The 14334-nt window shown below is 29.6% G+C and overlaps 1 protein-coding gene across 6 annotated transcripts; it reads right to left on the bottom strand.

Moving 5' to 3' along the window:
• Positions 1 to 5126: 5126 nt before the first annotated feature.
• Positions 5127 to 9828, bottom strand: LOC109814676 (Aminotransferase-like, plant mobile domain family protein). Of its 6 annotated transcripts, XM_083068453.1 has the most exons (8): positions 9678 to 9722; positions 8612 to 8690; positions 8337 to 8508; positions 7805 to 7920; positions 7037 to 7684; positions 6750 to 6917; positions 6263 to 6652; positions 5127 to 6188 (listed from the first exon to the last, which is right to left on the bottom strand). In XM_083068453.1, the coding sequence occupies exons 4-8, from the start codon at positions 7910 to 7912 to the stop codon at positions 5232 to 5234; spliced, it is 2271 nt and encodes a 756-aa protein (XP_082924579.1). In that variant the 5' UTR covers positions 7913 to 7920; positions 8337 to 8508; positions 8612 to 8690; positions 9678 to 9722; the 3' UTR covers positions 5127 to 5231. The 6 variants fall into 6 exon arrangements, with proteins under 6 accessions (XP_082924579.1, XP_020234750.2, XP_020234752.2 ...); XM_020379161.3 differs by lacking the exon at positions 8612 to 8690 and having other exon boundaries at positions 9678 to 9828; XM_020379163.3 differs by lacking the exon at positions 8612 to 8690 and having other exon boundaries at positions 5127 to 6167; positions 9678 to 9828.
• Between the last annotated feature and the right edge of the window lie 4506 nt (positions 9829 to 14334).

Below are 14334 nucleotides of genomic sequence, written 5' to 3'. Positions count from 1 at the left end.
AAAATGGATACTAAGATATGTAACCATTTTTTATCTCTACTTTTTAGTGGACCATTATATTTCTTGATATAAAAAAAAAAAAAAACTTCTTATATCTTATCTGAATAATTACACATAATTTTCTAATATTTCGTCTGTCTATAACTATTACATAAATGAAGTGCATCAATCCTTCTAATTTTTTATAAAGTAAATCAACAAGTGTTTTTTAGCAAGGTTTGAATTGAAGTATTGTATATGAAAAAAAAATGTGATTTAGAAGAGACTCATTAAAGTGGTTAAATCAATGAATAATTTGAATCAATAACATGATTAAAAAAATCTAATATATTTATAACAATAGAATCCTAACTGATGTATGTGTTACTATTATTATTTTTTTTTGGATAAATCAAGAATTACACCAAGAAAATTATCACCATGAAAAATTATAAAATTCCAAAGGTTAAAATATATTTTTGATTCCTCTACGATATTACATTCACAATTTTGGTCCTTTTATTTTTAAATTCGTAATTTTAATCTCTCAATTTTATAAAATCATTGAATGTTCATCCGTTGACAACTAAAATTGTAACACTTGTTGTGACAAAAAAAAAATATATAGATGACACAATTAATATTTAAGGTAAATTGTATTTTTAATTCTCATTTTCATCTCATTTTACCATTTCTATAATATAAAATCGAGAATTAAAAATAAAATTTAACTTGAATATTATTAAACACTAATTGTTATGTCAACCTCAATATTATTAAACATTAATTGTTATGTCATATACTTAATGTCAAATCATTACTAACATTACAATTTTAATGATCAACAGGTGAAATTTAACAAGGGGACCAAAATTACAAATTTTATAAAATTGAAATACTAAAATTGCATATTAAAAAATAGAGAAACCAAAATTGTGAATTTGATAAAATAAATGGATTAAAAGTACAATTTAGTCAATTCCTAACTAATGAATGTGCTACTAAATTAATCAGTCTCCTTCCATATCTATATTTATATTCTACATCTTATATATTATTAAAGATAGAATAGTCTCAAATTTTTTGGCTCCAGACTACACAATTTGGATTCACTTAGTTTCTGAAACTCCTATGCCTTTTAGAATTCAAGTATTTTCTATTAATTATAAAACTAAATTAGTCTTTAATAAATTTAATGATGTCAATTAAGGACACCACAATTTTAATATTTTTAATGCTAGTTATGTAATTTCAATGATTTTTATTTGATTTTTTTTTTTGTGTAGATTTTATGAGTCTTTTATCAGTCCATAAATAATCTCTATTTCACTTTGTGTTCTCTTCCTTCGCCTACTAATGTGGTCCTTTTCATAGAATCAAATTTTTGTTCAATTTTTTTTATGCTCTTTGTAGATGGTGGATTGATAGTGACGAAACTTAGTAATGGATTAAAAGGATGTACATGACTAAGACAAAATTTGAGTATTCTCATCTTCTCATATTTTCTCATCCTAAAAAGTTTATCATAAACACTATTTTCATGATTCAATATATTCTCCACATGACTCTATGTGAATTGCGTTATTAATAAGTATTCAACTTCTCATCATCTGTTGTCCAATTTCCATCCTACACTTTGTTCAGTGTTAAGAAGATGGTAAGTACATTTTTTCCTTTCATTTTTATTTTCTCATTGTGACACCATCTACCCTACATGTGACAATGAGCATAATAATATAATATTTTAAAAGAACTAAATTTATGAATAGAAAATCAATTGAATACAATCAAGTTTGAAAGAGGGGTATCACATAACAACTAGAGAAAAACGTTACTCCAACATGAATGTCTAATGAAAAATAAATAACATAAAATAAAATACAATATCAAATCCTAAACATAACTAAACATCATAAATTCAAATCCTAGCTACACCCTGATGGCACATTTTATCATAGTATAAATCTCAACACAAGGTTTAGACCTTATCACTAGCATCATCAACATTGTGATGATCCTTACCTGCAACAAGATACACACAAAACATACAACAAGAAACGAGGAGTGAGAATCATCTCACTTTGGTTTGTGACATAAAACATAGTCGGTTAACCAAACACATATCAACAAGATATAAGTACAAAAGGTTATAGTAATAACAAGATATAGAAAAAGACAACATGTAGTAACAACAAGATATAACTCAACATGTTTAATCACAAAGTCACAATGTGCTTGATCACACAATTCCACATTTAATACATAATGCAATGAACATGGACTCAATAAGCACATGCATGTGGCGCCAATAAAAATCACATTGATTTACCTCTTGCTCGAAGGTACATGAGAGTATACTAGAAGAACATGCAAGGTCACTTTACCTTGTTCATCTAACTTGTTTTTGAAAATCCATTTAGTTTGAATAATACTTTAATGTTTAAGCCTTGGAACAAGTTGTCAAACATCATTTTTCTCAAACTGATGAAGTTCTTCTTGCATATCTAAAATCTAGTCATTATCTTTAAGAGCTTTGTCGATTATCTTTGGCTTGATTTATGAAACTAGGGCATAGGAGGCATTGTGTCTAAGGTAGATCTTGTTCTAATTTCATCAATATTATATTATCTCCCAATATTTGATCTTGAGAATGATAGTTGACAAACTTTCAATCTTTGTGAGATCTAGATGCATCACTTGATTGATTCATTTGACCTTTAGTCTCAACAATCATCTGCTCCTTTGTGTTTTTCCCAACGATCTTCACAAGTTCAATTTGTAAATCTACAAATTCATCTTCTAGATTTGATAGTTTTCTATCAATGTTAAAACATCGTTAAACTTGACATGGATTGATTCTTCAACTACAGAGGTTTTAAAGTAAAAAACTTTGTATGCCTTTGAAGTTCAAGAATATCTAAGAAAAATACCCTTGTCCATTTTGAAATCAAACTTTCTAAGTTGATCCTTAGTGTTAGGGATATAACATTCACATCTAAATAGATGGAACTATCATATGTTGGGTCTTCTTCTCTGCCATAATTCATAGGGAGTTCGAAATGATATATTGTATAAATATGATATGTTGTAAATAGCAATGAGATGTATAAATCCTTGATTTGTATAGTAACTATATGAACAATAATATCTAATTATTTATTTTTAAATTTTCATCTTGAACTCTCAATTTGTTGCAATGAAAGAAGAAAAAAATTAACGATGATGACATATCACCAAAAAACTTGTAATGGCTAATAAATAGATGTTTTCAACTTGATTTGAAGATTTTAGTAGAATATAAGAGATCGCGATTAAGAGAATAGAGAGAGAATTAATAGATTATATATATATATATATATATATATATATATATATATATATATATATATATATATATATAAATGGTAAAGAGAAAAATTAAAGAAAATAAGTCAATAATATATTATATATCACACTTTCCTCTTTATATTTAACATCAATTTATTTTCCTAAAATTGATTTTTATTGAGAAATAAAAATATCACATATCAATTTATTAATTGTTGTTTTAATTTTTTTTTATAATAATAACTTTTTTATATAATTTTATTATGTAAATTTTATTTTTATATTTATATAAATTAAAGAAATTGTTATCCCTCTTAAAATGAGATTCTAAACAATGGCTCACCTTGATTGTACTTGGAGCTGTCATTGACCTAACCTATGTTCCTTCCTTGAGGCAGTGGAATCCAATTTTGAACATATTACTCCTCTTGAAGTTGTCTCAATTTTCACTTTAGGTTGGATCTTTAAATGCCAAATAACCATCCATTCCTCGTCTTCTCTCCATTAGTTTCGTGAAAAGTGAAAACAGAATATACAATTATTTATTTTCATTCTTCAATTTTAAAAATAATTAAAATTAAAATAGTTTTAAAAAATAATTTTAAAAAGTTACTTTATGCTTAGCTAAATACTTCGGAAGATTAAAAAAAACTAAATTACATTTTAAGCACCCTAAAAAGAGGCTAAAAATATGTTTCAACTAGATAGATAGATATTCACAATTTGTCTTCCAATTTTTAATTATATAATTTTAACCTCTTAATTTTATAAACTTCACAATATTAATTTTATTATTATATATTTATCCATTGACCATTAAAATCATAACATTTATCATATAATTAATATTTAAATTAAATTACACCTACATTCTTTTTTTATATAGATAAATTACACTTACTTTCTTAATTTATCTAATAAAGTTGGGGAAAATAAAAATGAAATAAAAAAATAGAACTAAAAATACAATTTAATTCAAATATTATTAAATTTTAATTATCATGTCATCTATTAAATATAAGATTATAATCAATATTATAATTATAATAGTCAATGAATGAACACTATAAGGTCAAAATTATAATTTTTATAAAATTGAAGAGTGAAATTAAAGCCATGAGAAAATAAAATCACAAGTTGAATATTATATAAGCTAAAAGTACAATAAAAGAAGGGGGGAAAAACAAATAGAACGACAAAAGGCAATAAATTTCCTTCTGTCAAAAAATGTTCAGAGGTAAGAATTCAAAGTAGAGAAGACATTATATACCCCTCGTCTTTAAACCATGTATAACATATATTGTTCCCTCAAAATATTATAAAATTTGATTTTAGTCTTAAACAAAATATTTTTTAATCCCTAAATTTTAATATAAAAACATTTTGTCTCAAATGGAAGACTAAATCCTTATCACTTTCAATAAATGTAAAAAATTAAAAACGAATAAAATCTTGAGAATAAAACCAAATTTCAAGATATTTTAAGGGGACAAAAACATATTTACCCTATAAACCTGATAGATTTTGAAAAACAACATTGGTAAGCCTTACCCTTTTCTTTATAGAAACTCCTAAAAGTAATGGTAACTGAGTTCTCATTACACCCAATTCCAAAGGAAACAGGAAATCTGAAGCTGCACAATCACAATAATCCCATCTTCCCATTGCACTAAACTATAGTTGAGATTAATATAAGGAACAAATTACCATATCTACTCCTAGTTGCATGACCATGTTCTAGTATGGAATTGGTGATGCCTTGGCAATTAAGTTGCATATCATGCACCTTAATCCACAACCACAGAAGAAAGTGCAAGCTATGCATCAAAAAATGAATATAAATAATTATACATGGCACCATCACACCTTTAAATTGAGTCAGCCTAAAAAATTTTGCTTCTCTACAATATGGTAAGGTATTCACCCTATACAGCAACACTACAATCACCTTTCTGTGAAATATCCTCATTAGTTTCAATAGAAGAATGTTGAGACACTTCCATTGCTGCTTTGGCAGATGGAAGTTCACTTTCAGTATTAATATGGGAAAGCTGAGAATTAACAAGATTGTCAATTGGATTGCTTTGTTGGGGATTGACCAAATTTGAGTCACCAAGTTGTGAGTGATTGGCCTCTGCAGCAGCATCTGGAAGCGTCACATCATCAATGTCATGACTTACATCACAAAGCTGTGAATTATCAATCACAATATTATCAGAAGGTTGCACAATGTGAATCTCATTAGCTGCATTCAGTTCCTCAATGTTTTCCTCTCCAGTCACATGGTTAAGTTCTTGTTTTATTTCTTCACCAGCTCTGTGCTTTAGTTCTTCATGGCTAAACTCAACAGCTACATCATCTGGCTCCTCATTATTTTCTTCACCTGCTGCATAGCCTAACTCAGATTCATCAACCTCAATGTGTGTATCACAGAGCTGCATATTCTCACCATCAGCATCTGCATGAATCAACTGGACAACACTGACTGCATTGTCTACAGAACATAACTGCGCATGATCCAGCTCTCTTTCAATATGACTTAGATGTAGTTGGCCAACATCAATAGCAGTGCCATAGTACTGAGGTTGTTCATCCTCACTAACAGCGTTATATTGTACCACACCATCCTTTCGCATTCGTTTACCCACTCCTCCTTTTCTTCTAACCCTCTCCTTTCCTCTTACCCTTTTTCCTAGTTCAACTTGGGGGCTCCCCGATGCCATGACCGGACCACCAATTTGGTCTCTCAAACATTCATGGGCTATATATCTTATCCTCGATATTGATTCAATTTGTTGTGGATCTAGCCCTTTTGTCGAAAAGGTATCTGCTATGTGTGCAATATCTCGCAGACCGGCATTCTGCAAACATTTGTTTGTTTTCTTTAAAAAGCATTTCAAACTTAATCCATAATTTCTATAAGATATAAAAACAAAATCATGAAACATATCCTTACCGTTCTCTGAAACTCTGAAGACAGAGAAATAGGTCTCCCGATGAACTTGCGAGTAATTCTCAAATACCACTCCATGTACTCACTTTCATCTACACCCTCATCCCCTTCAACAATATGCAGTTGTCGGTTCATCCATTCATTAAGCTCTGATTCCATTTTCCCTGACAAATCAACGCCTCCATCAACTCCTCTACTCTTCCTCTCCCACCGCTCCACATCATCTGGAATTGATTGAAGCATGCCATACTGCCTTAAGCATCGATTCGGAAGATGTCTTTCTGCCTTGTCAAAGCATATCAGCATTGTCTTTGACCTTCCAAGAATTAAAGTGCTCTTGATATGTTCTGGAATTACCATGCTGTCCATGTTTCGGTAGGGAAGCCACTCCACCTGTACATTTACACTAGTAAAACTAGATTCTATTTTTAAAATATATCAGAATATTTCCACATCAGCATGAAACATACATTTTGATAACAGGACTTACATCACATGGTTTTAGGGAATCCAGAGCCTTCCGATAGAAAACTACATCTCGATTTGCAGTTGGGCCACTTTGTTTTCCTTTCCATCTAAGCACAAAGGGAAATCGATCATGCATCATATCAAGATTGAGCTTTGGTCGTCCAATATTTAGGTGAAAGTAACTCCAACACTGCATATACATAATAACCAATCAAATCCACACTTTCAAGAGAGGAAAACTGCAGTTTGAAAGAAAATGTAGAGTCAAAGAGGAGTTAAAAAGAAGAGATACATATTTAAATAAATCACCTGAAGTAGTGTTAAACAGCCACTAATGGTACTTTGAGTTTTTAGTGAGGCATTCCCCAGTGCTCTATACAAGAATGCCAATGCTGCAGCACCCCAGGCATATTGCCCACATCTATCAAAATTCTCAAATAATGGCAAATACATTACAGGGACTTTATTCCCCGTAGTGGTGGAGAATATGGTGCTACCTACAAGATAAAGAAGATATGCACGAGTATGTTGCTCTATCACTTCGATCGGAGCATCTTCGGGACATCGTGAAAAGAACTCTTTCAACCAACTTAGCTTCACCATTCCGCCACTTGTGTAACCAGATTCCGGTGTTCTGCCAAGATACTTTTCACAAACTGAACTGCAAGTGGTATATGTAATACCAATTACAGGTTCTCCATCAATTGCCAGCCCAAGCAAGAGTGCAACATCTTTAAGGGTTACTGTCATTTCACCGACATTCAAGTGAAATGTGTTTGTCTCTCTTCTCCACCTTTCAACTAGAGCAGAGATAAGTGGATTGTCTAGACTAATAGCTGGGATTGACCTTAAGTATCCAAATCCAGCCTTCTCTACCAATTCAACCTGTTTAAGGGTAAGTGTCCACTGATCAAGCTTTGAAGTATGTTCATGACATCTGAGGGCACCACGCTCCTGCTAATGAATTAATGAAAGAACAATTATATATAAATATTCAAGATATAGAAGAGATTTTCAGAAAAGAAAATGAAATAAAATATGAAGCCGAAAGGCTTCTTTTCAGCTAGAAAATAACACCTGTCCATCCCAAACTGCTGTGGAGACATGCTTGTCTTGGTCATACAGAACTGAACCATCAATTGGACCTGGATTAGTTGTATAAGGGTCCACTGCTCCCACTTCCATTACTATGACTAACAACCAACATCCAAGAAAGAAGTAAAGTTAGGAAGAAGAGCCTCAAAATTTTCTTTTGTTTTATAAAAGAAGTATATCAATAAGAAAGAGAGAAAAGCAGTGGCTGAGAAAAAGAGCAAACTCTTGAAAGAAAAAAAAAAGAACAAAGTAGGTAAAAACTTGTCAATACATCAATGGCATATAAAGCCTACAAATCCTAATGATTAGTAGCCCCAAAGTCCCAAGTTTTAACCCTATGCCCCAAATCTCCATAAGCAACCTATTAAAAACTTCAAAATGTATATCATATGCTGATTATTACTGTATAACTGGAATAGTCAGAAGGATGTCCAAGAATGAAACTAAACAGAAGTTAGCATCTATCAACTCAATTAAGGAATGACAAAATGAGAGATATACAAACTTTCTTTACCAGGAAATGAAGGATTTATACTGCAGATTTTAGGGATTGATCCTTCCTGATATCTAAAGCATGTAACAGATAAACCTCGACGCTGACTGCCATCTATTCTTGCTTCATGAAGTTACAAAATTCTCTTTCCTTGTATGAACAGCATTCAAGGGAATACTGACACAACCGAAACCTGACAAAACACAATAATAACGCCGTTAGTCATATACGACAATTGAAAGATTTCGAGCAACATTAAGTCAACAAATCATCATAAATTGCTCTTGCAAACGTGCTTGAGATAACGGCATCGCCTAGTCATCCAACAGATTGGAAACTTTGCTCTTTTTACTTTTAAGGCCAGTAGAGTCATGCCTAAAATAGCAATAATTCAATATAATGATTACTAACATAGACCTTAATTCATTAAAAACATCTAAAACTTGTATGCCAAGAGTTACACAAGTTCAAATCATTTCACTTTCATTTAATCCACAAAAAGTACCATCCATATACAAGAAGAATAAAACTAAGCAAGATTTTAAAAATAACTTCAAACTCTCTGGGTCCCACTCAAAGTATACAGAAGAAAGTTAATTTACTTTCTCCTTAGGTTATCAAAACCCAGTTTCCTAAATCCCTATCTGCTCAATCTGTCTTTAACCTAACATTACTATTCAATTCAAAAACAAAACCCCATTGCCCCATACTACCCCTCACCTGCTAGTCCAGAATTTTAACACTTTCATCTTACTATCATCCATTTCAACCTCCTGAACCAAACAAACACAACAACTCCTCCTATATAACCTTATCTTCCACAAACATAAGCCCCACCCCAATTCACTAAAAAAAACAGCATAATCTCCCTCAAAGCTCAACCTCAACACAACACAACAAACCTTCCCATTCCATAACACTCAATCAAACTCACTCCAAAAACACTACAATAACCAATTGCATTACCGGCACCATCATTTTTCCTCAAGAAAACCAAACCCCACAACCCAGAATTGCCACTTAACACCAGAAACACAGAGCAAAGAGTGAATCACGTAAAAGCACCCACAGCCCACCAAAAAAGATGAAAACTTTGGGCAAATTGAACGCAAGGGTCGAACTGGGTCATCACAAAAAAACACTCACAGAGAAGAGGTGCTCGGGTCCCACACGAATTTGGGACCCCGGAGAGAGAAAGATGAGAGGCAAGAAGCACAAGAAGAAGGTGAGAAGAGATCTGCATGGCTTTAGTTTTCGCTCGGAATTGCATTGAGCTTAGAATAATATTAATAAAAAAATAAAAATGAAAAACAAGGAAAAGTGAAGAGAGAGAGAGAGAGATAGAGAGAGAGAGAGGCTTACAGTGAATGGAGGAGAACACGATACGACTTCCACCGTCGTCGTCCCTTGATTTAGCACTTAGCACAGGTTTGTAATTGTTTGAGGGCAACAACACGCAAAAAGGGTGTGTGGATTGTGGAACATCTCACAACGGGCTTTCTTTGGGCTTCTAGGCCCGAATTAAGGTCGATGATATATACACCTCCTTTTTTTGATAAGTACACTTTCTTTTTAAAAAAAATAATTAAAATTTTAAAATATTTTTATTTTTAATTTTTAATTTTATATCTACAACATTTAATTTAGTACTTTTTTTACATTTTTTTCTTTTTTTTCTTCAATTTTTACATGCACTCCTTACCTTTCCTTCACCCCACCTATTTTGGTAGCATGTGAAAACTAAAAGAGAAAAAAAAGTGTGTGAAAAAGAAGAAGAAAGTAGCAAATTAAAAATTGAAGGTGTGAAATTAGAAAATTAAAAAAAAAACTACAATATTTTATAATTTAAAATAAAAATAAAGGAGGTGTACTTAAAAAATAAAGGAGGTGTATATATTATGAGGCTTTTTATAAGTGCACCTCCTTTATTTTTTTAAAAATTATAAAATATTGTCATTTTTATTTTATTTTTTTAATTTTACACCTTCAACTTTTAATTTGTTACTTTCTTTTTTTTTCACACACTTTTTTTTCTCTTTTAATTTTCACATGCTACTAAAATAGGTGGGGTGAAGGAAAGGTAAGGGAGTACATATAAAAATTGAAAAAAAAAAAAAAAAAAAAAGATGTGTAAAAAAAAAGTACTAAATAAAATGTTGTGGTGTGAAATTAAAAAATTAAAAAAATTAAAAAAATTTTAAAAATTTAATCATTTTTTAAAAAAAAAAAAAGGTGTACTTATAGGAAAAAAGGAGGTGTATATATCATCAACCCCGAGTTAATCATATCGTTAGGCCCAAGTTAAATTATGTGGGCTTTGTCATTCTGGACTACCAATTGCAATTGTTAAACATACCTCCCTTCGGTATTTTTTTCACTAAAAAACTATATTTACCAATTAATAAAATTAGCTTGAAGAAATGTTTGTGCTTCCTTCCCTTACAATTAAGGACAAGCATGAACCACGTTCATATCCATCTCATGATGAAGCATTATATGGACGATCAAATTATAAAACTAGATTTTGACACGTATGAAATATTTGTTTTTAGTGGACATAAGCTTCGTCGACGAAGAAGCAACAGAGCTTCATTTTTTTTCCGAACAAAAACTTTTGTGAATAAAAGGATTCTGCTCACCATAGGTTCGGAAAGCCCCGGTAAATGTTTTTCTAAAATAATATTTATTTATTTTAATTGTACTTGAATAATATGTTACATTCATTTCTCTAATAGTTGAACTTATATTTGAAATCCCTTAAACCAAATTTATTTTGTTTATTATTATTTTTAGTTTAAGGTTATATGATAGTGAAATTGAGGTGTTTGAAATGTGCAAGTATAATATGATGGTAATCATTTTTTTAATTCTTATTCTTATTTACATATTCCTAATTATGGAAATAATATTTTGATGGTTTATTATGTTTTTCATTGCCTTGATAGGAAGTATAACATGGAATCTTCAAATGTTGATTGAAAACCAAGAGTTGATATGAAATTTGATAATTCAAAGCTGGCTTTGCAATTTTGGATTGTTTATGATGCACATATTAGTTTTGGAGTTAGAAAACCATATGTGAATGCTAAAAAAGGAAGATGGAATTGTTACTTCATGCAAATTTATTTGTTGTAAAGAAGGGTTATGAAAAACAAACAAGAGAAAGTTGACTAGTGAGCATGAATCTTTGCATAAGCTTGCAATGTTAAAATATGCGTTATCACCAATATTGATACAAATGGAAAAAATACTTACATAATATTTGACTTATTCTAGAATGAGTTTAAAGCAAACCCTAAACCCTAAACATACTTTATTCACATACATTGAAAGTGTTTAAAGCAATTGATGTTATTCCTCATAATGTTTTTTTTATAAGATGGACAAAAAAAGCTCGTAATGACATTGTGCATGATGTGAGGGGAAAAAGTTGAACCAGATCTTAAACTATCTAACACACAAATATTTAAGCAACTTGTATTTAAGTTTGTTAGATTAGTCATTAATGTGTTAACATGTGAAGAATATCATAAGGTTGTCAATAACAATGTATATGTCATGCATAATGAGATCTGGGAATGGTTTTTACAAGTCAAAAATATTTATAGTCACAACAATGATAATCTCACATTTGTAAGTGATGGTAGTAAGCAACCAAAGGGATTAAAACATAAACATGGCTTAAAGAGAAATAAGTGATTAAAAGGTTGGACTAAGCTTCAATCTAACATGAAAAAAAGTTGTAAGTAAAGAATGTCATGTATATGAACTGATGTACATATTGATTTTTAATATGTTTTAACTTTATATAATGTCACTTGTTTTAATTTTGTTTTATATTTATTTTAGGATAAAAAAATGAGAAGTCATCAACCCAATATGCTATCTTGTTTAACATCTCCAACTTTTAAGCTCCCTCACATATTAGAAAATTAATTTAACTTTCCTTAATTTTTTTATAGTAATGTCACTTTTCATTATAAATACAAAATATTATCTTTCTTTTGTTTACTTTTAAACATCTTCATTAGTTTTTGTTATTAAGAAAGTACTCTTTCATGATGTAAGCACTCAACCATTAGATGACATGTCTTTAATCCTTGATATACATTCAAATAAATGAAGCTAGTTGATAGTAGTGTTATAATTAGTTGGTGTTGTACTTTTCTGGTGTATTTTGACTCAAACATTAGATTGCATATCTTTAATTGTTGATTTGCGTTAAAGAAATGAAGATAATTGATAGTAGTATTACAATTAGTCAGTATCATACCTTTTGTGTATTTTGATATCATTGAGAGAATTATTATAATTAGTTGGTATTATACTTTTGTGGTGTATTATGATGCCATTAAGGTCAATGTAATCATAAAATCCACTTTTTTTTAGCATCATGTTAACAATTATAGTGCTTTTTGCATAATGTAATAGGTAGTTATATTAGCAATGAACACTACTTCAACAATTATATAGTTCATCTTTTATGTCAAAGATCCAAGTTTCTTTCTTCTTTTTTTCATTTGTTTGGTCACTTTGGTAACCTTGTAGAATGGGGTGGGATGCATAGATATTAGAAAGACATATTAGAATGATGGATAAAGTAGATTACTAAGTCAAATCATAATGATTTTTGACATTTGGATTGTCATTGTTATGATGGTTAGAATTAATGTTTTTTAATGTATGAAATAAATTGGATTATTAGAGGAAAGTTAATAACTCTAAAATTATTTCATCAAGTTTATATTTGGTAGTTATGGACACATTGTTATCAGAAATGTAGTTGATGTTGAAGTGAATCATGTATTCATGTGGGGTTATTTTGCTTCAAATTTATTAACTTTTTAAAAGTGAAGGGATAAAGGAAATAAATAAGAAACAATACTTATTCACATTTAAATAGGTTTTTGACTTTTGAGTTAATCATGAATATTTGTGAGTTATGACTCCGGATTTTGTTTTTGTAAAATATTTATGAAAAGAAGTTGTATTGTGTTATAAGGTACATTAAAAAATAATGTAAAACAAAATTTTCTTGTTCAAGCACCTTGATAAAATCAAACATTTATTATTGTCTCTTTTTCTCATTAATTATTATGCATTAGTAATATAGACTATAGGTCTTAATCTTTTTAATTGTAAATCAAATCATAATTCTTATAGTTATTTGATTTCTAAAGTATGTGTTTAATCTTTAAGAAATTTTGCTCATTTTAAAAGAAATGAATGTCATATAAATAAGTTTTTGAAATAAGAAAATCATTTAAAAAAATTACAATTTAGTAGGATAAATATATTAGTAAGTTGTCATTTGTCTAAATTGAATTATATAAGTGTGTTTAAATGTTAAAGTTGTTCTTAAGGACTAAATTGTATATTAACAAAAGGTCCTTCATTATTCTACACAATATTTTTTTATATTAGTGGTTGGTTTGTATTTTCCTATTTAGACCATTATTTTTCATTTCATTATAATTTGTTATATAGAGTTGACTTGAAAATGACAATCTTAGAATATTTTGTTTGGTTTTTATTTTATATGCTAAATAGGAGAAGATTTATTTTATTATAGTTTGTTATACATGTTTTTTTGGTTCTATTTTGACCAAGAAGTTTTATTTCATTATAGCATGTTATACAATTTTATGTTAGTTTTTATTTAGATTAAATTGAGGCTTGATTCATGATTCTATATAGAGGAACTTGATTTAATAGATTACATGAAGGTATAATAGATATTGATATTTGTCTTAAACTCAAACCATTCTCTTCAGAGTATCATTCCATCAAAATAAAATTGTCAAAAGAGGTAACTAATATAGGATGAATAAAAATTGTCTTGACAAGTTAGGATTTCATGGTTTGCCATGAAAAGAAAAGAAAAAGTAAAAGTGTAAAATTGTAGGGAGAAAAATAGATAATCACATAAAGGATTAAAATGGGTTTTTTTTTTATATTATATTTTCAATAAATAATGTAAAACAATAATCTAACAATCCAAATGATTCAAAAGTTACTC

This window comes from Cajanus cajan, chromosome 2 (assembly GCF_000230855.2).
Source record: "Cajanus cajan strain Asha chromosome 2, NIPB_CcT2T_4, whole genome shotgun sequence".
NCBI lineage: Eukaryota > Viridiplantae > Streptophyta > Magnoliopsida > Fabales > Fabaceae > Cajanus > Cajanus cajan.
The sequence above is the reverse complement of the archived record's forward strand: the minus strand, read 5'-3'. Positions and strand labels throughout refer to the sequence as shown.

Coding starts and splice junctions, on each gene's coding strand:
- LOC109814676 (XM_020379161.3), bottom strand. CDS start 7,912: ATGGAAGTGGGAGCAGTGGACCCTTATACAACTAATCCAGGTCCAATT. Junction 7,685..7,804: donor CAGCAGTTTGGGATGGACAG/GTGTTATTTTCT, acceptor TTAATTCATTAG/CAGGAGCGTGGTGCCCTCAG. Junction 6,653..6,749: donor ATTCCCTAAAACCATGTGAT/GTAAGTCCTGTT, acceptor GTAAATGTACAG/GTGGAGTGGCTTCCCTACCG.